Here is a 25,700-nt window from a genome sequence, read left to right as displayed (position 1 = left end):
TTAGAGTATCATCCCCACCTATCAGTGGCATCAATAAATGTTTTATTATCATTTTCTTTTCATTTTCAAACAGGTAGAAAGTAAACATTGGACTTTATATAGCCTTTGTGAAATGGAACGTGAGAGACTGTGAAGGCATGTTGTTCATCAGTATCTCTCACATACATACAGTACAGAAATGATGGATTATGGGAGTTGTCAGTCGTTTCCTAGTAAGTAAAAGGGCTGTGATCGGTTTTGTAAGTGAACTAAATGGTAATGGCAGTTATTTCATTAAAACAATTAGCGATTTTTGCTTGTCTTTCTCCTATACCATAATTAATAGACTTTTAGAGGCTTTAAATATCTAGAGATCCTAATTATGCTAACATTTACTTAGAAGAACTTATGCACAGCTGAACATTGACTCATAAAAAGTTAGAAAATGTACTCGTGGCACAATGTTCAGGCGCCTTCGAGGACTGTGCTGGCAGTGTAGTCCTTAGAGGACTGAGGTCACCTTCTCGATCCATTTCAGGGTTTTGGGGGCCAAAGACTGAAAGTAGGCCTGGATGGGACTCAGGGGACCATATCTCCCTCACACACACACACACACACACGCATACATGTACCCCCAATTTGCAATTGCCAATTAAACACCCAAGTTAACAAAAAAAATTGTAATTCATTCTTGGCTTGAGCATATCTGGATGTTGAAATTTTTATGAAATGTGACTTGCCCAGCTATTGAGTTATGACAAGCTTTATGGGATAGCAGAAGTGAAAAGCAAACTTTCTTACAGCGAATGACCATTACAGATTTCCGGTGAATGTTGCACTCGGATTGTAAATTATAGGATAGGGTGACCAGATTTTTCCAAAATGGGTTCACTTATGTCCACACTTTTATGTCCATCCTTATTTGTTAAATGCCTTTGTTATTTCATCATCATCAGAGAGGATCAGGGCATAGGGGGAAAAAAAACCAAAAAAAACACGTTTTACAAATGAACACATTGAATTCCCCACAGCGCTTAAAGTAGAAAAAAAGTTAATGGCACTACTTTATTTTTGTCTGGCTTTTGGTCTGCATTGTGATGCTGTTCACGTTTAACACTCATTCCTGATCAGCCTTTCCCCCCCAGGATATGAACTGTGTATCACATTAACAGGCTGTTCTAAATATATTGTGATGAGGTTTGTTTTGGTTGTACGATGTTTAATTAGATAGGCAGTATGTTAAAACCTGAACATTTTAATATTCTTGTTATTTATTGGAGCGCTTAGCCTGAAATAAGGACTGTCACTGTGACATCTGATCACCCTATTAAATTGTACTGACAGTGAAGTAGTGAATCATTTTCATTTGCAAATAATGGTGCTGTAAAGTTAATTTAGTGTAAGGTTGAAACTGAGTAAATGTTATTCTTGTGCATAACGTCACAGGGTCAACCGTTCATAGTTAGATACCCTTTTCTTTTCCTTGCTTGCATTTTATAATTTATATGGTTAAGAAGATCATTTAACTTACCTGTTACAACTTAAAGTATCAGGAGGACTGAGGCGCTGATGCACTTGTTTTCTTTTACTTGCGCTTAAACCTCGGTGGAGACTTCATTTTGCAGAATCAATTCACTGATTTGGAGGTTTCCATGCGCACCTCACTGGACTCGCAGATGGAGGATTGCTGTCCTGTATGCGCAGGGACACGAGCTCCTACCCACGTACGCTTCATTAAATTGTACTGGGGATCTGTTTGCCGTCAGCAGGTAAAAGGAGGAAAATCCATAAACTAAACAAATTGCTATAACTGCTGTCAAGGTAAAATTGAAATGCTTCACTCATTTGTTGTTGGAGCTGCAAAGAATGTTTCTTCATTTTAAGATTGACGAATTTGCATATTGGCAAATGCTTTTCAGTGGGAGATTTTGATATATTAAAACCTTGTAGAGCACGTTATGTTCAAAATATTTCAACAATATTTGTCCATGAGGGGGCTGAATTGTTTCATTTGGACAGACAGACATGACTATCTCACTCTGCAATTCAGTAGTCCCACTGGACAGCCAATTGGATTGCAGGTTTTTTGTCACTTGATTTATTTGACTTGAGTCTGATAACCCCAAGACCCTAATCTTAACCATAGTGTAACCAGGTGTTATCACAGACATATAATATAAAGCGATAACCTCCTCATTGGAATGGAGCTCTAGAGGTCTGCAACTAGACTCTATTGCAAATTTGACAACTCCATGAAGGTTTTCCAGGCCAGTTTTACATTTTGAAAGTATTGCAAACTCACTCCTTTCTCTGATGTCCAAGACTTCAGCCGCAATCTCGGTCCCTTTCTTTTTCCATTTAATCGTAGTACGTAAAATCGTACAGTTTTGTTTGCGAGGTCCAAAACACCCATGTTCTTATTCCTCGTTGCTGCGTTGTACACTTTGTACTTCCAGATGAGCATTCATGGACAGAGTGCACCCCTACGACTTAAAGGTCTCTCTTTTAAAAGGACCTCTCTGGTCCCTCTTATTTCTGCTATAATCCACTCTTCTCTCACTACTGGTACTGTTACTGCATCTTTTAAAACTGTTGCAATATCCCCAATACTGAAAAAACCTGGTGCCAATCTGACTAATTTCAATAATTTTCATCCTATTTCTAATCTACCCTTCATTTCCAAAATTTTTGAAAAAATAGTGGATATTTAACTTCATTCTCTTTTATCTCAAAATAATCTGTATGAACGGTTCTAGTCTGGTTTTCGTCACCCCTCCACAGTACCGAAACAGCACTTATAAAAATGACTAATGACTTCCTTATGACAGCTGATTTTGGTTTAATTCCTATTCTCATCCTCCTTGATCTGAGTGTAGCCTTTGACGCTATTTGTCACGCTACTCTTCTCAATAGATTATCTTCGATTGGCATTACCCACACTCCCACTAGACTGGCTCAGATCCTACCTCTCAGGCCGCACTCAGTTTGTTCATCTTAAAACTTTCACATCCCAACCCACCGCTGTTACTTCAGGTGGGCGCTGTTTCCTGGGGCTCCTCCTTTTCATTATTTACCTCCTTCCCCTTGGAAATATCTTTTGTAAATTTAACATTAGCTTCCACTGTTATGCTGATGACACCCAGCTCTACCTCACTAGCAAACCTGCTGCTTCCTTTCCACCCTCCTCCCTTACTGATTGCATAGCAGAAATCAAATCCTGGTTTTCTTCAAACTTTCTTAAATTAAATAACAAGCGACAAAACTGAGGTTCTTCTCATTGGTACAAAATCAACATTATCCAAAACTGATCTTTTTTCATTTGGTATTGATAATTCCTCTGTCTCCCCTTTCCCACAGGTTAAGAGTCTGGGTGTCATCCTTGACAGTACTTTAATAATAATAATAATAATTCATTTTATTTATATAGCGCCTTTCCCATGCTTAAGGCACTTACAGAATATAAGAAAGAACGGCAGGGTATGCAGTACATAGCATTTTACAAACCAAATAAATAAATAAAGAAGATTAAGACAGTAAATTCAGAGAAAGCCTAACAGAAAACATAATTGATAGTCTAGCACACACACTTACGGTTTACATGAGCATCTTGACAGATAGGTAATCTGAGAGAAGGGGAATGAAGTCAAGCAGAGCCAAAAGCCTTCCTGAACAGATGAGTTTTGAGTTGTTTTTTAAAAGAATTCATGGAGTCAGCTGATCTGATTCATTTCGGTAGGTCATTCCAGAGTCTGGGCACTCGCTATACAGCTGAAGGCCCTGCTGCCACCCATGGAGTGTAGATTAGTGTGGGGCACAACAAGATTGCCAGAATCAGAGGACCTTAGTGGGCAGGCAGGCACATAGTGATGGAGAAGGTCACTGATGTAGTTTGGCGCAAGGTTATTTAAAGCTTTGTAGGTTATTAGTAGGATTTTATATTCGATTCTGTAAGACACAGGGAGCAAGTGAAGGCGGAGCAGGATGGGTGTGATGTGCTCGCTGCTGCTGGTTCGAGTGAGGACTCTTGCAGCTGAGTTTTGAATAAGCTGGAGCTGTGATATAAGATTAGAAGGGGCGCCTGCCAGCAGCGAGTTACAATAATCGATGCGGGATGTGATAAAAGCAGGGACAAGTTTCTCAGCATTAGAAAAGGAGGGGAAGGAGCGAACACAGGATATGTTACGGAGGTGAAAGTAAGAAAGTTTCTTAATGTGATTTATGTGGGTGGAATAAGAGAGAGATGAGTCAAAAATGACCCCAAGATTCTTTGCAGTAGAGGAAGGTCTGATGAGATCACCGCCAAGATGGACTGGGAAGGAGCTCATTTTATTAAGTTGCACTTTAGTCCCAATTTGCAGGAGTTCAGTTTTGTTGCAATTTAATTTTATCCTTTCAGTCCCACATCAATAACATCTCCCGGTCTGCATATTTCCACCAGCATAACATTAATCGTATTCGCCCCTCCCTTACTTCCCACACAACTGCTATCCTTGTTCATAGCCTTGTCACTTCTCGTCTGGATTATTGCAATTCCCTTTTCTTTGGTCTTTCTTGCAAATCTCTTTAAGCATCATCTGGTCCAGAATTCAGCTGCCTGCATCATTACTAGAATCCCCTCTATTCACCATATCACTCCCGTTTTGCAGCAGCTTCATTGGCTTCCAGTTCAGTTCCGAATTCAATTCAAAATTCTCCTACTAACTTTTAAGGCTCTCCACAACATTGCCCCTCCATATCTGTCTGATCTCCTCCATGTTGCCATTCCCTCCCGCACCCTTAGATCCTCTTCCTCCATCCACTTGACTGTCCCCTTCGTCCGTCATTACCACTATGGGGCCCAGAGCATTCAGTTGCTTTGCTCCCCAGCTTTGGATCTCACTACCACCTGAGCTTACAAATATTGAATCATTCTCACTTTTCAAATCAAATTTTTGCAGATGATGTTGTCCTGTTTGCTTCATCAGGCCGTGATCTTCAGCTCTCTCTGGGTCGGTTCGCAGCTGAGTGTGAAGCAGCTGGGATGAGAATCGGCACCTCCAAATCCGAGACCATGGTCCTCAGCCGGAAAAGGGTGGAGTGACCTCTCAGGGTTGGGGGAGAGATCCTGCCCCAAGTGGAGGAGTTCAAGTATCTCGGGGTCTTGTTCACGAGTGAGGGAAGAATGGAGCGTGAGATCGACAGGCGGATCAGTGCGGCATCCGCAGTCGTGCGGGCTCTGCATCGGTCTGTCGTGGTGAAAAAGGAGCTGAGCCATAAGGCAAAGCTCTCAATTTACGAATCGATCTACGTTCCTACCCTTATCTATGGTCATGAGCTATGGGTAGTGACCGAAAGAACGAGATCGCAAATACAAGTAGCTGAAATGAGTTTCCTCCGCAGGGTGTCTGGGGTTTCCCTTAAAGATAGGGTGAGAAGCTTAGTCATCCAGGAGGGGCTCAGAGTAGAGCCGCTGCTCCTCCGCATCGAGAGGAGTCAGATGAGGTGGCTCGGGCATCTGATCAGGATGCCTCCTGGACGCCTCCCTGGTGAGGTGTTCCGGGCATGTCCAACCGGGAGGAGGCCCCGGGGAAGACCCAGGACACGCTGGAGGGACTATGTCTCCTGGCTGGCCTGGGAACACCTTGGGATTCTCCCGGAAGAGCTGGAAGAAGTGGCTGGGGAGAGGGAAGTCTGGGCATCTCTGCTTAAACTGCTGCCCCCGCGACCCGACCCCGGATAAGCGGAAGAGAATGGATGGATGAATCATTCTCACTTTTCAAATCTAAGCTTAAAACTCATTTGTTTAAGACTGCTTTTTCTCTTTGATTACAATTGCTCTGTCTGATTTTAACTTCTGCATTTTACTTTTGTTTTTTAATGTGTGTTTTGTTTATTGTGTGGTGTCCTTGAGTGTTTAGAAAGGCGCTTACAAATGAATAAAATGTATTATTATTATTATTATTAAAGTTATTTCTTCACAAACATGGTATATATATATATATATATATATATATATATATATATATATATATATATATATATATATATATATATATATATATAATATGCATTTGTCGCATAAAATTATGTTCTCAGTTTTCTATAAATGTTTTTAAAAATATTGCAGTGGCTGGTTGGCTGCTGAGGCGGGTAGACGGGTCCAGGGAACAAGATTGAGAGCGGTGAGACATACAAGCTAAAGGAACACTCTTCGGAGAACCTTCAGGAAGACGAAGGATGGTGGGCGGAGTCTTAGTGTGGTAAGAGTTAAATAGGAGGCAGCCCAGTGAAGGAGGGCGAGACCTATCCATTAAGGAGTGCCCAAAAAACAACAGGAAGGTTTAGCTCATATCTAGAGTTGTTGAATTGTTGGTCTGAAATAAAATGCCCAATTTGGGTTTCCTTAAGTTGGCGTGTGTGTGTGTGTGTGTTGTTACTGCCATTCCCGTTGGTCATTAGAATATCCACAAATTGGAAAGGGACATGAAGCACCACCAGAAAATAAAAGCACAAAAGCTTATTGATTACTTCCATTTCTCAAGCCAAGAGAGTTGTCGAGCACTGATCCACATCTTGCAATTACACACAAATTGTAAAGTAGCTTATATTTGTCATTTTTGAGCAAAAAGACCATCAGCTGTGCACGTCATCTCGGTTTTTGTATTACTCCACGATCACCTTTCCAGGGAACGTGGCTTCCTCTCGAATGATAAAATCATGTGGCTTGTTTTGTTTTGTTTTAATTTACCTCCATATTTATGTGAGAATCGACACAAGTGAATAGACAATGTATCCCTACTGAAAGAGAAACACGACCAGGAATATGCGTTGAAATAATAATTTCCAGATCCCTTTCGTTACAAATATATATAAGTGGAAACTCGGAAGGCATGTTTTCTTTTATCGAAACTCAAAAAGGACGTATTCAGTAAGTTGTTAGGCGTTTAGTTGCTTGTTTGTTGTGTTTTGTTCCCCTATTGCCTCCATTGTAAAATGCCACAGTTTCTTGAGGCAGATGCATATATACCATGTTTGTGAAGAAATCATTTTGACTGTCACTCATGGCCGTCTGTGGATCACCATCTGGACTCTGCTAATGCATACAGTGTGGCAAAAGGGGGTCCTGTCACAAACGGTATCATCTCTGTTTCCCTTCGCAGTACTGAGAAGATGTCCAGTAAGGGCAACTGAGCCATGACCACAACATCTTGAAGTCTCACCCCTGCCGGCTGCACCTTAAAGTACAAATGTCCCCAGAAGTTCTCTGCATGAAGGATGTCCCCATACCTAACCTGCTCGATACAGAAGGCACGTTGGCTCACAAGGTAGTTGTCATGACTCTTCTCTGTTGTGCCTCCGAGCTTTTGTTTCAGTTCTATTTTTTTTGGACTCTTGACATTAAACAGGGTGGTCCAGTTGTACCCCAACTATTTTTTTAGTGGGCTGCTCTGCTCGTTTACCGTTTGACAGACAGAATCCAACTTCTTCGATTTTGTTGGGGCGAGTTGTAGACTGGCAGGGCTGAGTCACTGAGTTTGTCAGACTGCACAAGCTGGTGGTCTTGGGAACATGACGCAACTACCGCGGACTTGCTAAGATTATGTAAATGAAGATAAGATTATGAAAATAATATTGAAAATAAGATTATGTAAATGAAGTCTGCAACTTAAAATTGCTGGAGTGTGGTGTTATGGGTCCACAGCTCTCTCAGCAAAGGCCAGTTTTTTAAATAAGTAATCTCCGCGCTCGCGGCTTAGTGAGGGGACGTGGTGGCTGTAGCGGAACTTGGGGCGATCTGCATTGTGGGCGTTTCTCACCTAATGCACAGGTGAGGCTGCTAATGTGCTGCAGCTGCTATGCCCCTCTCAATATATAGAAGCGTGAGTCGGATAGAAAGGGAGGAAGAAAGAAGAGAAGGAAACGGAGGTTGCAGGAAGTGAGCGAGAGTAGGCTCGTGGCAGCTGAGCAGGCAGCCTGGGAGTTTGGCCGACACCCGGGGAAGTTGTAGTTGTGGTCGCTCCCGCAGAGTTTGCTTTGGAGGGCAGGAGTGACCAGAAGGCAGGTGACTCTCCGCTTAAGGCAGCGGGAGTCGGGACTTGGGACGTGGTGTCCCCTGCGTGACAGCCTTGGTCGTGGGGGAATTCCCAAGTCTCTGTCATGGGGAGCCGACTGGAGCCAAGGATCGGTAAGGCGACTGACAGTAGTAGAAGCAGGTACTGAGAAGGTCAGCTGCAAAGAGAGCGTCTCGCCTGTTGTGTGGCCCAGACGGGTGAAGCAGGAGAGACACTAGAGTACAAGAAACACCGGGCTTGTCATTGTTTTAGGACAGCTTCCAGCGTTGTTTTTAACCTCGTCGTTTTAAGAAGACTTTTCTATGTATTGATTTGAACATCCACGATTCACTTTTGCTTTTATTGGATTATTTATTTATTGAACATTGAAGCACTGTACTTATTTTGAAACACTGTTTTGTTTTGTTGGATTTTAAATAAAAGCACTATTGCACAATTATACCCCATCCCCTTGCTCAATTGTGATCACCTCACTGCTTAGCTCATCTCGGTTATATCTATCGATGGTGTAGGCTTCAAGGGCTCCCGAATAGCGATGGGAGCATGGAGCTGAACCCGCATCGTCACATGGAGAAGTTGTCTAATGTGACAGAGCCTTTAGTCAGAGTAGCTCTAATCATTGGAAAAACCAAATAGTTTAGATTCTCAAAGCAACTGTGCTTTTATAAAACTGATGTACAGGATACTATTAATGACAAGTACATCTAACATTTGAAATAACCTGCCAGAAATGTTTAAATTGCAGTTTATTAACATACATAACTTTAGAGACATAACAAACATCTTGTGAAAAATGTTATTAACAGATATTTGAATTTAAATTTTTGAAGTCTGTTATTGTAAATTTAAAGATGCTGGTGCCAAATCTAAAGTCATTCCTTGCATTTCATCAGGCTGTAAGCAGACTTGTTTCTTGTGTTTTCCAGAAAGGACAAGTTTTCACCTCGGATACTCGGCTGATAATGGAGACCTCCTAGCTAACGACACAGGTAGGCTGTAGTGTTGCCATCCTGCTCGTACTGTAAATCTGTTCCAATCAAAATGAAATCCTGCAGGAAATTGTCAGAAATGAGGATTAGGTGATGCGGTTCACTGCTGCTTTAATTTGTTCTTATGTACTCACTTGCCATTATGAAAACAGTGCTGAAATATCTAAAGAGGACATTGTGAACAAGTATTCTTGTTAACATAAAGCCATATTTCTGCAAAGGCAATCTTTACAAGAGGTGCATTATGATACTGTGCTTCATCATGACTGCCATTGTGTTCTCAGTGTCATCGTAACAATGCACTGAAAGCTGCTTCTTTAATCCTTGAATGTCTCAAAGTTAAACTGGCCTTTTTATAAAGGAAAGGAACAAAAGCTTTTACCTTAAGGATTTTAATCTGAGGGCCGACAAGGCGTAGTTTTTCAATAGTTGGAAGTGGGAAACCAGTTGTTAGAAGCTCTGCAAAGAGAGAAGATGACTTTAGAAAACAACAAAATGAATTTGCATCCATTAGTGTTTGGTGTTTTACTCGCTCACCGTTCAGCCTGGGCACCACGATGGCTTTCAGGGTGAACTGGATGATGTGGTTCAGGCTGCCGACCTACACGAGACCCGCAGCGATAAGGGAAGGCAAAATGAAAAAAACACAAAATGGAATTAGTGGTCTTAATTACTGTGGGATTTCACTTCATTAAACTTCTACATCCTCTATAAATAACACTTCTCATATTTCTCTGGAATTAGTAAATATAAATGAATGGATACTGCTTTTTCTTAATGTAGTAGATAAATTATAGATAATATATACTGAAATATTTACTTTGTTACATTTCACCTAGGACTTATCTATCTATCTATCTATCTATCTATCCTGCGTACTATATGAAAATTAATATTATCTATCTATCTATCTATCCTGCATACTATATGAAAATTAATATTATCTATCTATCAACCATATAGTGCCTTTTGTATCTATCTATCTATCTATCTATCTATCTATCTATCTATCTATCATATAGTGCCTTTCATATCTATCTATCTATCTATCTATCTATCTATCTATCTATCTATCATATAGTGCCTTTTATATCTATCTATCTATCAATCATATAGTGCCTTTCACATATCTGTCTATTTATTTTTAAGTGGACACACAGATGATTTAAATATTAATTCTAAAGGTGATTAAAGGCTGTTTCTGATATTTACCTCAAATGGCCCCACAAAGCTCTTCTGTAAAGAAATCTCTATGCTGCCAATACAAACAACATTATTTTTTATTAACATTAAACATTCAGTAGGATGAGTGCATTCTTTAGTAAAGCAGGGCTTAACACCTAAATGTCACCTACGTGTCATAAAATATTCTACATTAACAAGAGACATGAAGTGGATGTCGGTGAGGTTGGAAAGTTTAAGGAAACTCACTTGTCAAGTGATAAAGATCCCACCAGCCTCAGTCCAGAAATGTTGAAATTGAGGCTCACAGATGTTACCTGTGAAAACACGAAGCACAGGACTACTAGAGAAGCCAGCATTAAATCAGCTCCGCTCTCCCCACACACAACATGGAGCACATTGTCAGGATCTTGAAAGCGTGTTTGGTTATTGATGGTAACGATCTGCTCGAGTTCAGAGCTAACACTCTTCCACATTCTCTCTCTCTCTCTCTCTCTCTCTCTTTTTTTATTGATTGCTCCTCTCAGAAATATAACGTAATAAATCTGTGATTCAGCTTTAGTAGTTCCTTTTTTTTCTTTTAAGAAAGGTCAGCTGTTGATGGATCCATTTGTTTCACATGTCTGACTTTGTTATGCATTGCCCAGAGACAAAAACAGATAGCAGGAGAAAAGCCATCGCGCCCTGCCTAGTATGAAAGTGTAAACCACGCGTCCCCAAATCCAACCCCCCAAAGATGACCAGGTTTACTTGGAGAGCAGCCAAGACGTAATAACAATGTGGGCACAGCAGCAAATGAAACGGCACAGAGGAAGTGGCAGAGAGGTAGCAAAGATGACAGCAAGGGGCTCCTGTGGCGTGTTGTATATGTGCCTGACCTCCAAGAAGGGGCTGGTTGAACGTGGCACGGATGTCATGTGTCACATCATCACGCCAAGATGAAAGGAACATTGTGGAAAGTTTCAGAAACATTTGAGAATGGTTGCATATAAAAGGAGTCATCTGTGAATTTATGATTAAGGATGGGGGAAGATCACTGTGTGATCAATTAATCCAACAGTTCAAGAACAATGTTTCTCAATGCACAATTGCCAGAAATGTAGGACTTTTTATACTCTGCATTACGCAGTTACTCTTCTTTTTAACAGACCCCCTGATGAAATCTCCATTTGTAAAGGCCAAGGTCAAAAACTGGCACAGATTGCCTGTCATCATCAATCCTTCAGCAGACATTGCGGTACAAACCAGTAGGCATCTGTGATGGGTATCACCACATGGTGCTCAGGAAGACTTTGGAAAAACCGTTGTGAATAAACGGTGCACGTTGCCCATCTGTGAATGTGTTTTAAGATTGTGCTGTGCTGGGCAGCTCTACGCATTTCAACGCTGCCCAGAAATGTCACCAACCTCTCTTGGCTTGAGCTCCTCTGACATGGACTGGAAATGGGTGGTATGGCTTTGCGTGTCAATTTCTTTGAATTTCTTATGGAAATAGCAGAGGTTGTGTTCTCCACACCAATGAAATGAAAGGTTAGCCACCTGCCTAATGCCATCGCTGTGGTGGTGGCAGCATCATGCTGTGGGGGTGCTTCTCGGTGGCAGGAACAAGGAGACCAGTCAGGATTGAGGGAAAGACGAATGTAATGAAATACAATGAAGTCCTAAAAGAAAGGCTGCCTCAGAGAGTTCACACCACCTCAGACTGGGGTGATGGCTCAACTTTTCGCACCACAATAAGTCAGGACAGTGCCGGAGTGACCTTGCGAACAAGTCTCTGACTGTCCTTGAGTGGCACCGACCAAAGCCAAGACTTACATCCCATGAAACATCAGCACAGAGACCCCAAAGATGGCCGTTTTACAGACGCTTCCCATCCAATCTAACAGAGCTTGACAGGATCTGCCAAGAAGAATGGGATAAACTGCCCAGATCCAAGTGTGCCACGCTGGAAGAGTCTCGAAGCTGGAATTGCTGCCAAAGTTCTGAATTTAGGGTCTCAATACTTAGATCAATGAGTGCCTTCTGTTTTTGATTTTCAATACATTAATAAGCCTTTGAAGAGATGTTTGCACTTTGTCTTTATGGATTGTTGAGGGAAATCTACAACACGTTGAAGTGTGCAAAAAGTGAAGGGTTTGCTATCTAAGTTTAATAACAAATGTGATTGACAATCAAACTCGGGACTATCAGGGCTGTTCATTGATTGTCTAATAATATTTAGGAGTACATGCCATGCGTACAGGGGTTAACTTCTAGCCCCACCCACCGTCTAGGTATCAATATTTATTCTCAGTCTTAGAGAACCTCCACTCAGGTTTTGCTCAACTTCTGTCGCTCCAGTGACTCCAGTAGACATTGCTCCATCTGTTGCCCCAGCCGGGGTGAATAATTTCAACAACATCTACACTGGTGGGACTGTCATTTCTAGGTGTTTTTAGTTTCTATTATTTCTCCTACAGAATTGTCCCTCTCTTTTGGTTTGAGTCAGTGTTGGGTGTCATGTTTTACTTGCTAGTAACTGGAAGTAACATGTGCCTGATGTCTGAAATGACACAAAAGTCCGTCAATCCCATATTTAACCTTGTGGCCACCAGGGGGTGCACCAGCTCTCCAAACCCGAAACAGATGTGGACACAAGTTCTGCAAAACACACATTTTAGTTTTCTGTGGGAAACTCTTCCTAATCGTTTCCCACCTAAACACAGTCCACAAGCACAATAATACAGCAATACTTTGTTTTGCCATCTTCTCTTTGTCTTTGTTGCTCTTAGGCCTACACTCCTCCCGGCAGCAAGCTTTGTCCTCTCCCTCACTCTGGCTCCTGGAATGAAGTTGGTGGGCTTCTTTTATCTTCCAGTGGTCCGTTAGCATGGTCTGGAAGCACTTCTACGTGAAATTGGAAACCTGACAAAGTAGGGCTCCAGCACTCCCTGCGGCACCCCCAGAAGGCACCAAACTCCATATCCCAGCATGCCCTGTGGTAGAGGCGGCTGTAGGGGTGTGTGGGGTCTGGGCTGACCAACCCCACGTGGGGCCAGTTATGTCAAACGCTGTTACTGGTATGTGTGGACTGTATAATCTTACGTGCGAATTTAACAAAAATAATGTTAACATACACCGGATTTTCTCATTACAGTATTCAGCTAAATTTTTACAAGATAATACGCTACCAGTAACGGTGCACTACACGATAACGTGCAGTGAATCCACTTGACTTGAGCATTCCTAGTTTTCATCTTCTTTCTCTGTACGTTTGCCATTCATTTGCTCAGAGGTTGATGCACTGGCTGCTTCCTGAGCAGCTCTTCTTCTCTCCACCCTAGCGGCCCGCATCTTCTCTTCTTTCGTCCGTATCTTTTCGTGTTAAAACTGATTAAGTTAGTGTGTGTGTTGCAATTAATTAATACGTTTTCTCTCATTTTTCACTTAAGCTGGCACTTAAGTCTTCAATCTGCCTCAAGAATGATTTAAGATATGAAGAGGTAGGGGAAGTGACGGCGAAGGTGGTAGGGATGAGAACAGCACCCATACGCATGGGCCGCATGGCTGCCCTGCTGGGTGCTGCAGAGAGTTCATTCTACAATAAAATAAAATAAAAATAAAAAGAGGAATAACCTTGGAGGTCAATCATCACCCTGATAGCGGATAGTAGACGTCACGTAGTATATGTGTACCAAATTTCAGGTCAATAGGTCAAACGGTTTGCGAGCTACAGGTGATTTAAAATTCTGAACAGACAAACGAACAACCACGGTAGCGTATTATATATAAAAATAATTATATAAACTATTAAAAAAGTGCAATTCATAATTCATGACAATACCACAACAGTTCAAAATGCGATGCGGTATCATGCGGAAATTAGCAGGGCCACTTCTAGAAAGGTCCCCAAATTGCAAGTATACTCTGAGTCTCGATATGCAGGATGTCGTAGTCATAACTCACGTTGATATCATGTCAGCCGGTTATCATTAGCAATACGTGTTTTTGTGCCATTAATATTCGCACTATGGAATGTTTTCAAAGACGTACATGTACGGAGTTTGACCTTGAGGGATTGTAAAAGGGTTCGTCTTAGAAGTATCTCAAATATATATACACTGCAGAATATAACTTGACAAATCCGCTCGAATGGGACACATGGACCTCAAATGCGGGGCTCCCTTAGGCGTGGGGCCTGGGGGGATTTCCCCACTTGCCACCCCCAAACACTGCTCTTGCCCTGTGGGAATCCATGGTGTTGGTGCAATCCAGGGGGGCTGCCATCTAGCGATCCGGGGGAGGTAGTCCTCTGTACATGTTCTTTTCCCCCCATTACTTCGAGTATACGAGCGTCCCAACTGTCCACCACAACCTGGATAGTCGAGCTCAGGGTGGTGTGGACTTGACGCAGTCACAGTAGGAACCAACCTTGTGCAATCCGTTAACCTGACGTGAACACCATTAGGATGTGGTACGAAAGCCTTGAATGTCCACAGATGCTTTGCCCAGGTCAGGATTTGAACCCTGTCCTCTAGAGCTGTGAGGCAAGCGTATCACAATACTGTCTCTAACCGAAAAAAGCGTTCATCCCAAATTAAAAAAATGCAAGTGTGTTGAAATATTTCACTTGCACCCACAAGTAAGGAGAGTAGAAAATGTGTATCTTTACCACGTTGAGGTCAAACAGCGGCGCGAGGGTGGAGTTGGCCTGCACAGCATACGCAGACATGGATGCAGTCGACTGCAGGGTGACGTTGTTGGGCTGAATGCTGGCAGATGGCTGTTGGGTAGCTCTCACATTCAGGATCACAGGCATGTTCGGATAACGCCGGGCCACCTGTAAGTGAAACGAGAAAACATCAGAGAAGTACAAAGGATCTTTGGTTTCTACTGCTGCTGGATTATGTGAATTTCCCCTTGGGATTAATAAAATCTATCTATCTATCTATCTATCTATCTATCTATCTATCTATCTATCTATCTATCTATCTATCTATCTATCTATCTATCTATCTATCTATCTATCTATCTATCTATCTATCTATCTATCTATCTATCTATCTATCTATCTATCTATCTATCTATCTATCTATCTATCTATCTATCTATCTATCTATCCCTTATTTTGCTCTGCAGCTTTGGCAGCGAGTGGAGTTCTGCTGACCGTCACTCCTGTGGGGTTACTTCATACTTGAAAGTAGTCAGGAGTCGCCAGGGTCTCTTTATTCCACATTCTCGTGGATGCATAAGTGTTTTATCGTTTCCATTTGGATGGGCGTCCATTTTCTCGTTTCCATTTGGATGGGCGTGCCTGTAATTTACCTCTTGTTTTCTCTAGAATTTAATTCGCGGTTAACTGAGAATATCTTTATCGAAGAGACTTCTAAAGTCCTGCATGAACTCCTGCAACAGGGCGTGGTAGCAACTTTCCTGCACCCGTTCGGGCCACATGAATAAGGTTTATAATTGTAATGCTAATGACTGATAACTTCACATGGTGAGCAATGGATGAGTGAAAATAAAGATAAATCCATAGCACACGTCGGGAAACTAAAGCCCCAACATGACAAGGCTGGAGTCTTCAAACCAGGCCGAAGCGGTAGCGACCTCTGCTGTATTTTCTCAGCAAAACACCTTCGACTACAAGAGTGGTCAGTGTGATGAGTGGTGCTGGCAGGGAAAGGCAAAATTGTAAGGGAAAGGAATTGGGTGCGTCTTCTTATACCAGACCAAATGGACAACCTTAGTGTCAAATGAAAAACATGAGGCCTACCTTCATTATTTAGATTTCTATCCATCTTGGATACTGTATATACTCGTATATCAATCGGGTGTTGAAACCCAAAAAATCGATCATAAAATCAGACTCCGACTTATACACCCGTTCAAGAATAAGACAATTCACTTTTTTTTTTATATATATATATATATATATCTTGCTTCCTCTAATCTCGCACCAGTTTCTCAGACTCATTGAATTTTGTTGCAGCAGCACAGTTACCAATTACTTTCGCCACTTCAACGACTTTTAATTTAAAAACAGCTTCATATTTTCTTCTTATCGAACGCTCCATCGTAGATAAGGGATGCTCTTACAATAAAGGTGTATGAGGGTGTGAGACACAAAAAGCACAAAGCAGCTCAAACGCTGCTTCGGAACAGTTCAGGTATTACCCTCTGGTCACGTAGGCACAATACATAGGAAAAAAAAAGGTAGTGTGCTCCGTGGTTACTCTCTCAGGTGAGCGTTAGCATATCGTAATCTCTTGGACCAATAGCATGAATTTTTCACATCCAATTTAAATGAATGACATTATTAAATAATGGAAATTATACAATAAAATCAAACCCCAAGTTATCAGCAGGAGAACTTAAATGCGAGTATATACGGTAGATGGGTAGACGAGACTCTTTTCAAACACATTTCCTAATTTTTGCAGTTCTCTGTTTTTTTTAATTTTGCTTATTGTGATTGGGCCAAAGCACAGTAATAAGAGCACCTTGCATGGGTGGCTGGCAAATTCACAAGCGGCTGAGATGGGACGCCCTCAATAGATAGCAGTGTGGTGAGCGGGCACCTCCTTTGTGAATGACACAAGTATTGAGTGACACTCTGGTCTGGAAACAATCATTTCGGACTGCATTTCGTTCCTCCCCCACACTATGCGACTCTTCAATTCCACCCGGGGGAGTAAATGCGAACATTAATTTTATCTTAATTATTTTTCATTTTTATTACTATTTAATTTAATATTGTTTCTTTGTATCAGTATACTGCTGCTGGATTATGTGAATTTCCCCTTGGGATTAATAAAGTATCTATCTATCTATCTATCTATCTATCTATCTATCTATCTATCTATCTATCTATCTATCTATCTATCTATCTATCTATCTATCTATCATATAGTGCCTTTCATATCTATCTATCTATCTATCTATCTATCTATCTATCTATCTATCTATCTATCTATCTATCTATCCATATGCCAGGCTGGCAAGTCACTCGGAGGAGAAATAATCTTCCGACAGGACAGTAACCCAAAAAGCAGCAAAAGCCACACTGGAGTGACTTGAAACCAAAAAGAGCACAGCCCTGGCAGCTTTAATGGGATCCACGAAAGATTAGTCAGGATCACAGGATACCCTTCCTTATAATGGACACGTATTTCTTAATGGAAATTTCAAGTACTCAAAGGATATATGAGAAGATCAGGCAAAGTTCAAAGAGGAGCCATGCCAGGATTCAAATCCAACTTCTTGCAGCTGGGAGTCAGGCATGTCAGCCATCGTGTCTCTTTGTACATCTAATTCATCTCATCTCATCTAATTCATCTTCAATCTCATTCACTCAGTGGCTAATGTCTTCTTAAGAACAATGGAAACACTTGATGGACACTCTTGAAGTAAAGAAATTAAAGGAGCAGTTTACCTCTGGAACAAATAACCCCAGCGTTTTGGTGTTCAAGTGTACAGGAGATGATTTAGGAATCTGGAAAGAAGAAAAAAGTGTAATGAAGAAGGAGGTTGTACGTGTTCTTCTAGATTAATAATCATACATAGCATGAGAACACAGGCGGCCAATGAGAGGAACAGAAATGACACCTTATGAAAACACTTGTCACTGGTTAGCCTGCTTGGCTGACAGATCTTAGCCTGAAAGTTTGGTATTGCTGAAAAGGAGAGCAGTGGATTATGGGAAAACCAAAAGGCAAAGAGGAACATTAGAACACTCCAGACGAGAACAGGCCATTCAGCCCAACAAAGCTCGCCAGTCCTATCCACTTGTTCCTTCCAAGAAAACATTAAGTCGCGTTTTGAAAGTCCCTAATGTCTTATTGTCTACCACACTACTTGGTCTCTTATTCCAAGTGTCTATCATTCTTTGTCTAAAGAAAAACTTCCTAATGTTTGTGCAAAATTTACCCTTCACAAGTTTCCAACTGTGTCCCCGTGTTCTTGATGAACTCATTTTAAAATTCAAGTCTTGATCCACTGGACTAACTCCCATCATAATTTTAAACACTTCAGTCAGGTCTCCTCTTAATCTTCTTTTGTTTAAACTGTAAAGGCTCAGCTCTTTTAATCTTTCCTCCTAACTCATCTCCTGTAGCTCCTGAATCAGCCTCGTTGTTCTTCTCTGGACCTTTTCTAGCGCTGTTATGTCCTTTTTGTAGCCTGGAGACCAAAACTGCACACAGTACTCCAGATGAGACCTCACCAGTGTGTTATAAAGGTTGAGCAGAACCTCCTGTGACTTGTACTCCACACATCAAGGCGCTATATAACTTGACATTCTGTTAGCCTTCTTAATGGCTTCTGAACACTGTCAGGAAGTTGATAGCTTAGAGTCCACTATGACTCCTAAATCCTGTACTCTCAATTTTCCGACCGCCCATTGTGTATTCAAACCTAATATTTTTACTTCCTATGTGTAATACTTTACATTTACTGACATTAAATTTAATTTGCCACAAATCTGCCCAAGCCTGTATGCTATCCAAGTCCTTCTGTAATGATATAACAGATTCCAAATTATCTGCTAATCCATCTATCTTGGTATCATCTGCAAACTTCACCAGCTTGTTACTTATATTCCTATCTAAATTATTTCTATATATTAAAATAGCAGCGGCCCTAACACTCACCCCTGCTGGTCACCACTCTTAACATCGGCCAGTTCTGATGAGGTTCCTCGCACCATCATCCTCTGCTTCCTGTGTCTGAGCCAATTCTGCACCCATCTAAAAACATCACCCTGAACTCCCACTTCTTTCTTTCTTTCTTTAATTAAGATGTTGATTTCTACCTCAGAAGCTCAAGAGGTGTGTGCTCTGGACACCAAGGGTTGCTGTTTTCGTAACTTGAGGGGCACGTGCTCGAGACACCAAGGGGGCACCCTTTTCAAAGTCTAGAATTCTGAATGCATGCTTTGGACCCCAAGTGGTGCCATTCATGAAATTAAGAGGGATCTGAACCAGCATTGTGCAAAGGAGACAGAAACGTCAGATTTCCTGTGAGAAGCTAAGGACCCCATTGTAGGTGTTGTACCTCTGCTGAATGCCTCGTATGTAACGAGTGCTTATTTGAGTTACTGTTGCTTCTCTACCAGCTTGAACCAGTCCGGCCATTCTCCTCTGACCTCTGGCATCAACAAGGCATTTTTACCTTTTAAGCTGCATTGGTTAATTGATTTTTTTTTAATGACTTAATTCCTTAACTGCTGCCACGACAGTTAAGTGACCTTTCATATTATGCTTTCCTAAATGACGACATCCTCACGCCACACCACAACAAAGTCTTTCTCTCAGCCTTACTAAAGCTTACACTAAGCATTTCCACAGATGGAAATCCATTCCTGTTTTGAATGATAAGAGCGATTTTAGGTTTAAGCCCCCGGTGAATGTTCTCCGCGTGTCTGTCCGGGTTTCCCCTGGTGCTCTGGTTTCACCGCACAGTCCAGAGCCATGCAGGTTAGGTGGGTTGGTGGCACTACATTGGCCATGGTGGGGGTGTGTGGGGATGCGTTCACCCTGTGATGGGATGGCATCTTGTCCAGCGATTGTTACTGCCTCAAACCCTATGGTTGCTGGGATAGGCTCCAGCTGCTTCTTGACCCTGCTCTGAATAAACAGATTTGGAATATGAATATACAGACTATTGTTTCTTAACAATATGTTAATCTTCTACTTTTCTCCTATAGTAATTTTCATTTGAGAAAATATGCTTGAAATGAAGCAAAAACAGTTACAGTGGTGCTTGAAAGTTTGTGAACCCTTTAGAATTTTCTATATTTCTGCATAAATACGACCTAAAACATCATCAGATTTTCACTCAAGTCCTAAAAGTAGATAAAGAGAAACCAGTTAAACAAATGAGACAAAAATATTATACTTGGTCATTTATTTATTGAGGAAAATGATCGAATATTACATATTTGTGAGTGGCAAAAGTATGTGAACCTCTAGGATGATCAGTTAGTTTGAAGGTGAAATTCAAGTCAGGTGTTTTCAATCAATGGGATGCCAATCAGGTGTGAGTGGGCACCCTGTGTTATTTTAAGAACAGGATCTATCAAAGTCTGCTCTTCACAACACATGTTTGTGGAAGTGTATCATGGCACGAACAAAGGAGATTTCAGAGGACCTCACAAAAAGAGTTGTTGATGCTCATCAGGCTGGAAAAAGGTTACAAAACCATCTCTAAAGAGTTTGGACTCCACCAATCCACAGTCAGACAGACTGTGTACAAATGGAGGAAATTCAAGACCATTGTTACCCTCCCCAGGAGTGGTTGACCAACAAAGATCACTCCAAGAGCAAGGCGTGTAATAGTCGGCGAGGTCACAAAGGACCCCAGGGTAACTTCTAAGCAACTGAAGGCCTCTCTCACATTGGCTAATGTTCATGTTCATGAGTCCACCATCAGGAGAACACTGAACAACAATGGTGTGCATGGCAGGTTGAAAGGAGAAAGCCACTGCTCTCCAAAAAAAAACACTGCTGCTCGTCTGCAGTTTGCTAAAGATCACGTGGACAAACCAGAAGGCTATTGGAAGAATGTTTTGTGGACGGAGGAGACCAAAATAGAACTTTTTGGTTTAAATGAAAAGCGTTATGTTTGGAGAAAGGAAAACACTGCATTCCAGCATAAGAACCTTATCTCATCTGTGAAACATGGTGGTGGTAGTATCATGGTTTGGGCCTGTTCTGCTGCATCTGGGCCAGGACGGCTTGCCTTCATTGATGGAACAATGAATTCTGAATTATATCAGAGAATTCTAAAGGAAAATGTCAGGACATCTGTCCATGAACTGAATCTCAAGAGAAGGTGGGTCATGCAGCAAGACAACGACCCTAAGCACACAAGTCGTTCTACCAAAGAATGGTTAAAGAAGAATAAAGTGAATGTTTAGGAATGGCCGAGTCAAAGTCCTGACCTTAATCCAATCGAAATGTTGTGGAAGGACCTGAAGCGAGCAGTTCATGTGAGGAAACCCACCAACACCCCAGAGTTGAAGCTGTTCTGTACGGAGGAATGGGCTCAAATTCCACCAAGCCAGTGTGCAGGAATGATCAGAAGTTACCAGAAACGTTTAGTTGCAGTTATTGCTGCAAAGGGGGTCGCACCAGATACTGAAAGCAAAGGTTCACATACTTTTGCCACTCACAAATATGTAATATTCGATCATTTTCCTTAATAAATAAATGACCAAGTATAATATTTTTGTCTCATTTGTTTAACTGGTTTCTCTTTATCTACTTTTAGGACTTGAGTGAAAATCTGATGATGTTTTAGGTCATATTTATGCAGAAATATAGAAAGTTCTAAAGGGTTTACAAACTTTCAAGCACAACTGTACTTTTTTATTATATGGCCATTGTTATCGGTCCCTTTATGCCTCTGTTGCGACTGTGATAGTAATCCTTTTCTTGGGTCTCAGGACAGTACCGGATTACTAATTTGAGTCCTCAGATTGAAAAGTTTAAGAACCCCTGCCATAGGAGAAACTTTTTGGTAACAAGAAGAACCATCCACTTGAAGAATCTAGAAACAGCCTTTATTTATGTATTTAGTTCTGTGCACGCTCCATAAATGTGAATAGATGATAACAAATTTTTAAAATGCCAGTTGCTGCACACAGTAACTTGGTGATTAAAGTGCAGACTTTCATTTAAGGGGTGTCACACTGCAATTGGGAGGCAGCTAAAGGGCCTGAATAATAGAAGTTCCACGCCAGACCAGGGGTTGGCGAGCTGCACTGACTTTCTCTCTCAATCCTTGCAGACCAACCACGTTTCTGGTGCCATTGATGACATCACTTCTGGTTCCGCCCCCCACTGATGACATCTCTTCTGGTTCCACCCCCACTGATGACATCACTTCCTCTCAAGGCCTTTAAAGTCGCCAACTTTACAACCCTACGATCGGTTCTGTTTTGGACTCAGATCTGTGAACATCTCACAGCCTAATAACCCATTTTGCAGCCAGGGCACAATATAAAGGTGACCCCCAAACCTTTTTGATGTCTTTCGACTGTTATTGTGACAGAGGATTTGCACACAGCTCAGTCACACAACACTTTTTCTACATGGTCCCCCATTTCAGGTCACCATAATGTTTGGGACAACAGATATCTGTGATTCCTCAGGTGGGTTTCATGACTTCATAAGATACTTCGGCCTGCTTTTACCCTTTGAAGTCTATAGTTGCCATTGTTCAACATGGGGATAGGAGCAGTGCCAGTGAAAGTCAAAGAAGCCATTATGACGCAAAGAAACAAGAATAAAACCATTAGAGACATCAGTAAGACCGTAGGATGAGCAAAATCAAGTGTCTGGAATATCATGAAGAAGTAAGTACACACTGGTGGGCGCAGTAATCACTAAGGGGCTGGTAGGACAAGAAAGACCTGCACTGCTGATGACAGAAGAATCCTAACTGTGCTAAAGAAAAAGCCCCAAACGCCTGTCTGACAGATCATACACAGACTTCAGGTGGCCGATGTGTGTGTGTCAGAGACGACTATCTGTACAAGACTTCATGAAGAGAAACACAGGAGCCACACTGCAAGATGCAGACCACAAAAACAGGATGGCCAGATGACAGTTTGTGTAAAGGGACTTTAAAGAGCCTGGAGAATTCTGGGAAAAGGTCTTGTGGACAGACAAGACAAAGATGAACCTTATCAGAGTGATGGTGAGAGCAAAGTGTGGGGATAAAAAGGAACTGCCCGAGATCCAAAGCAGACCACCTCATCTGTTAAACATGGCATTGCTGAGGGTATTCTGACTTGGGCATGTATGGCTGAGAAGGTCCTAGCACACTTCTCTTCATGGATGATGGAACTGCTGATGGCAGTGGCACAATGAATTCTGAGGTGTAGAAACCTCTGATCTTCTCAAGCTCCAGTGAATCCTCCAAACTCAGTGGACTGCACTTCATCCTACAGCAAGATGGTGATCAGAGCATAATGCTAAGGGAACACAGGAGTGCAAAGCTAAAAGATGGAAACATCTTTGAATGGCCAAGCCAGTCACCCGATTTAAATCCAACTGAGCAGGACTACCATATGCTGAAGAGAAAACCTAAGGGGACAAGCCCCCCTGAAACAAGCAGGAGCTGAAGATGGCTGCATTAGAGGCTTCATCACCAGAGAGAAGACCCTCAGCACCTGGTGACGTCAATGAATCGCAGACTTCAAGCCATCATTGCGACAAAGTCCTAAATATGACAACGGCTTTAATAGACCTGCCATTGCTGTGTCCAAAAGTTATGGTGTCCTGAAATGGGGGGACGTGTAGAAAAAGTGTTGTGTGACTCAAATGTCTGCAGATCCGTTTAAATGAAAGTCAGCAATGTGCACTTTAATCACGATGTCTGAATTGTTTGATTTGTAATTTTAAAATGGGGTGCAAAAGGAGAAAATCAAGGAAAAATACAGAATACGGTCTTTGTGTCAAACCTTATGGAGGGCACTTTATCGTATTTTGGTGTCTTTCATAGCTCTCTGCCTTTCTGTCTGACGGATAAAGCTGGTAAAAGCTAAAGTAGCTGAGTGCAAAGATACAGTAGGCATGTAAAGCACCATTTCAAAATATGTTTCTAAAAGAAGTGAAATATCAGTAACGTCATATTCTGCTGTAAATGTAAATATTTCTTAGATTTTTTTACAAGAGCTTTTAAAGACTGAGTAGCTGGTGCATTATGAAAATTTTCCAGCAGTGCAGCCCCCCCCCACCCGCATGCCCACAATGACGATGAGAAGGGATGCGTAAAGCAGCCCCTTAAACATTTTAAATCGCTCTCGTCTAAAAGCTTCCTTCCACCTGCCGCTCGATGTTCAGTACCCAGTCGTGCTTATGAAGGCCGTGTCCATTCACCGGCCGACTTAAAGCAGATTACTCTTGAAGAATATTTACAGGAAGTCCCATTGATTGTCTTGAACAAAAAAAGATATGGCATCTTATGATCAGAGTGCAGCATTTCTCAGAAATCGCCCCATCTAGTGCACTGAAATGCTGCAGGCTATACTTGGAAAAATAAGAAGCTGAGAGCTCGGTCACAGGTCGGATCTTAAGATGGACAAGAGATGAGCTACCCCTGCTCAATAGGCCCATCTTTTAGCTTACTGTAAATTTGAGCAACACAACTCACACCCGGAAACTCTGATGACAAAGTACTAAAAATTTTTTTGTAGAACATTAAAATGCGGGGCAGCACGGTGGCACAGTGGGTGGCGCTGCTGCCTCGCAGTTAGGAGACCCGGGTTCGCTTCTCGGGTCCTCCCTGCGTGGAGTTTGCATGTTCTCCCCGTGTCTGCGTGGGTTTCCTCCCACAGTCCAAAGTCATGCAGGTTAGGTGCATTGGCGATCCTAAATTGTCCCTACTGTGTGCGACCCTGTGATGGACTGGTGCCCTGCCTGAGGTTTGTTTCCTGCCTTGCGCCCTGTGTTGGCTGGGATGGGCTCCAGTAGACCCCCGTGACCTGTAGTTAGGATATAGCGGGTTGGATAATGGATGGATGGACATTAAAATTTTTAATGTTCTTTATTAGTGTCTTAATCTCTAACAAATGAACATTGAAAAGACCAACCATTTCATCTGTGACGTTTATCTGGAGCACTCCTGCGTTGTTGTAGACAAAGGTGGCCGAGTTGATGGTGAACGCAGACAGGCCAATGTACAGCATGTTGCTGGCCTCGTTGGGAAGACTGAAAGAAGGAGCAGAAAAGGGAGGCTCCCGGTGCTGCCCGATGTTATAGAACTCGCCCTACGGGGAAGACACAAGGAGAAAGAGCCATGAATACAAGCATTAGGTTCAGTGATTTGACTCGCTGACGGACACAAAGTGGTAGGGTCAGATCCTGCTTGTAACTTTCTTTCTCTTACCCCGCTGGTTGCCATCATGGCCCCTAGAGACATGTACCATATATACTCACTTTTAAGTCAAGTCTTGAAACCCAAAAAATCAGACCCCCAACCTATATGCCCATTCAAAAATACGATCTTCTTGCTTCCTCTAATCTCGCACCAGTTTCTCAGACACACTGAATTTTGTTGCAGCAGCGCAGTTACCAATTTCTTTCACCGCCTCAATGACTTTTAATTGAAAACCAGCTTCATATTTCCTTCTGATTGAACGCTCCATCATAGATAAGGGATGCTCTTACGATAAAGGTGTATGAGGGTGTGAGACACAAAAAATACAAAACAGTGCAAACGTCACTTCGGAATAGTTTAGGTATTACTGTGTGGTCACGTAGGCACAATGCATAGAAAAAAAAAGGCCGTGTGCTCCGTGGTTACTCTCTCAGGCATATCGTAATCTCTTGGACCAATAGGGTGAGTTTTCTGCATTCGACTTATACGGCCGACATGATCAGATACCGGAAATGAAACGGTAAAATCAAGTCCCGACTTATCTGGGGGAGAACTTTAAATGCAAGTATATACGGTAATTAGATAGATAGATAGATAGATACTTTATTAATCCCAAGGGGAAATTCACAAATTT

At 42.0% G+C, this 25,700-nt stretch overlaps 1 protein-coding gene and 1 long non-coding RNA gene across 3 annotated transcripts in view; one reads left to right on the top strand and one right to left on the bottom strand.

Annotated features, from left to right (window-relative positions):
- The first annotated feature begins 6,098 nt into the window (after positions 1 to 6,098).
- Positions 6,099 to 22,808, top strand: LOC120538387. The gene is made up of 4 exons (XR_005635450.1): positions 6,099 to 6,218; positions 7,119 to 7,283; positions 8,957 to 9,019; positions 21,971 to 22,808. It is a non-coding gene; the product is annotated as an uncharacterized LOC120538387 (long non-coding RNA).
- LOC120538386 (bactericidal permeability-increasing protein-like) overlaps positions 8,762 to 25,700 on the bottom strand; it is a 53,141-nt gene continuing 36,202 nt past the window's right edge. For both annotated transcript variants that reach the window (XM_039767884.1, XM_039767883.1), the window contains exons 9-16: positions 24,780 to 24,956; positions 17,616 to 17,675; positions 14,853 to 15,020; positions 10,451 to 10,518; positions 10,232 to 10,274; positions 9,557 to 9,620; positions 9,402 to 9,478; positions 8,762 to 9,079 (exon numbers count right to left, since the gene is read on the bottom strand). In XM_039767884.1, coding sequence (XP_039623818.1) covers positions 9,008 to 9,079; positions 9,402 to 9,478; positions 9,557 to 9,620; positions 10,232 to 10,274; positions 10,451 to 10,518; positions 14,853 to 15,020; positions 17,616 to 17,675; positions 24,780 to 24,956 — 729 coding nt within the window. In that variant the 3' untranslated portion in view covers positions 8,762 to 9,007. The remainder of the gene's footprint in view (positions 9,080 to 9,401; positions 9,479 to 9,556; positions 9,621 to 10,231; positions 10,275 to 10,450; positions 10,519 to 14,852; positions 15,021 to 17,615; positions 17,676 to 24,779; positions 24,957 to 25,700) is intronic.

Source organism: Polypterus senegalus, chromosome 10 (assembly GCF_016835505.1).
Source record: "Polypterus senegalus isolate Bchr_013 chromosome 10, ASM1683550v1, whole genome shotgun sequence".
NCBI lineage: Eukaryota > Metazoa > Chordata > Cladistia > Polypteriformes > Polypteridae > Polypterus > Polypterus senegalus.
The sequence above is the reverse complement of the archived record's forward strand: the minus strand, read 5'-3'. Positions and strand labels throughout refer to the sequence as shown.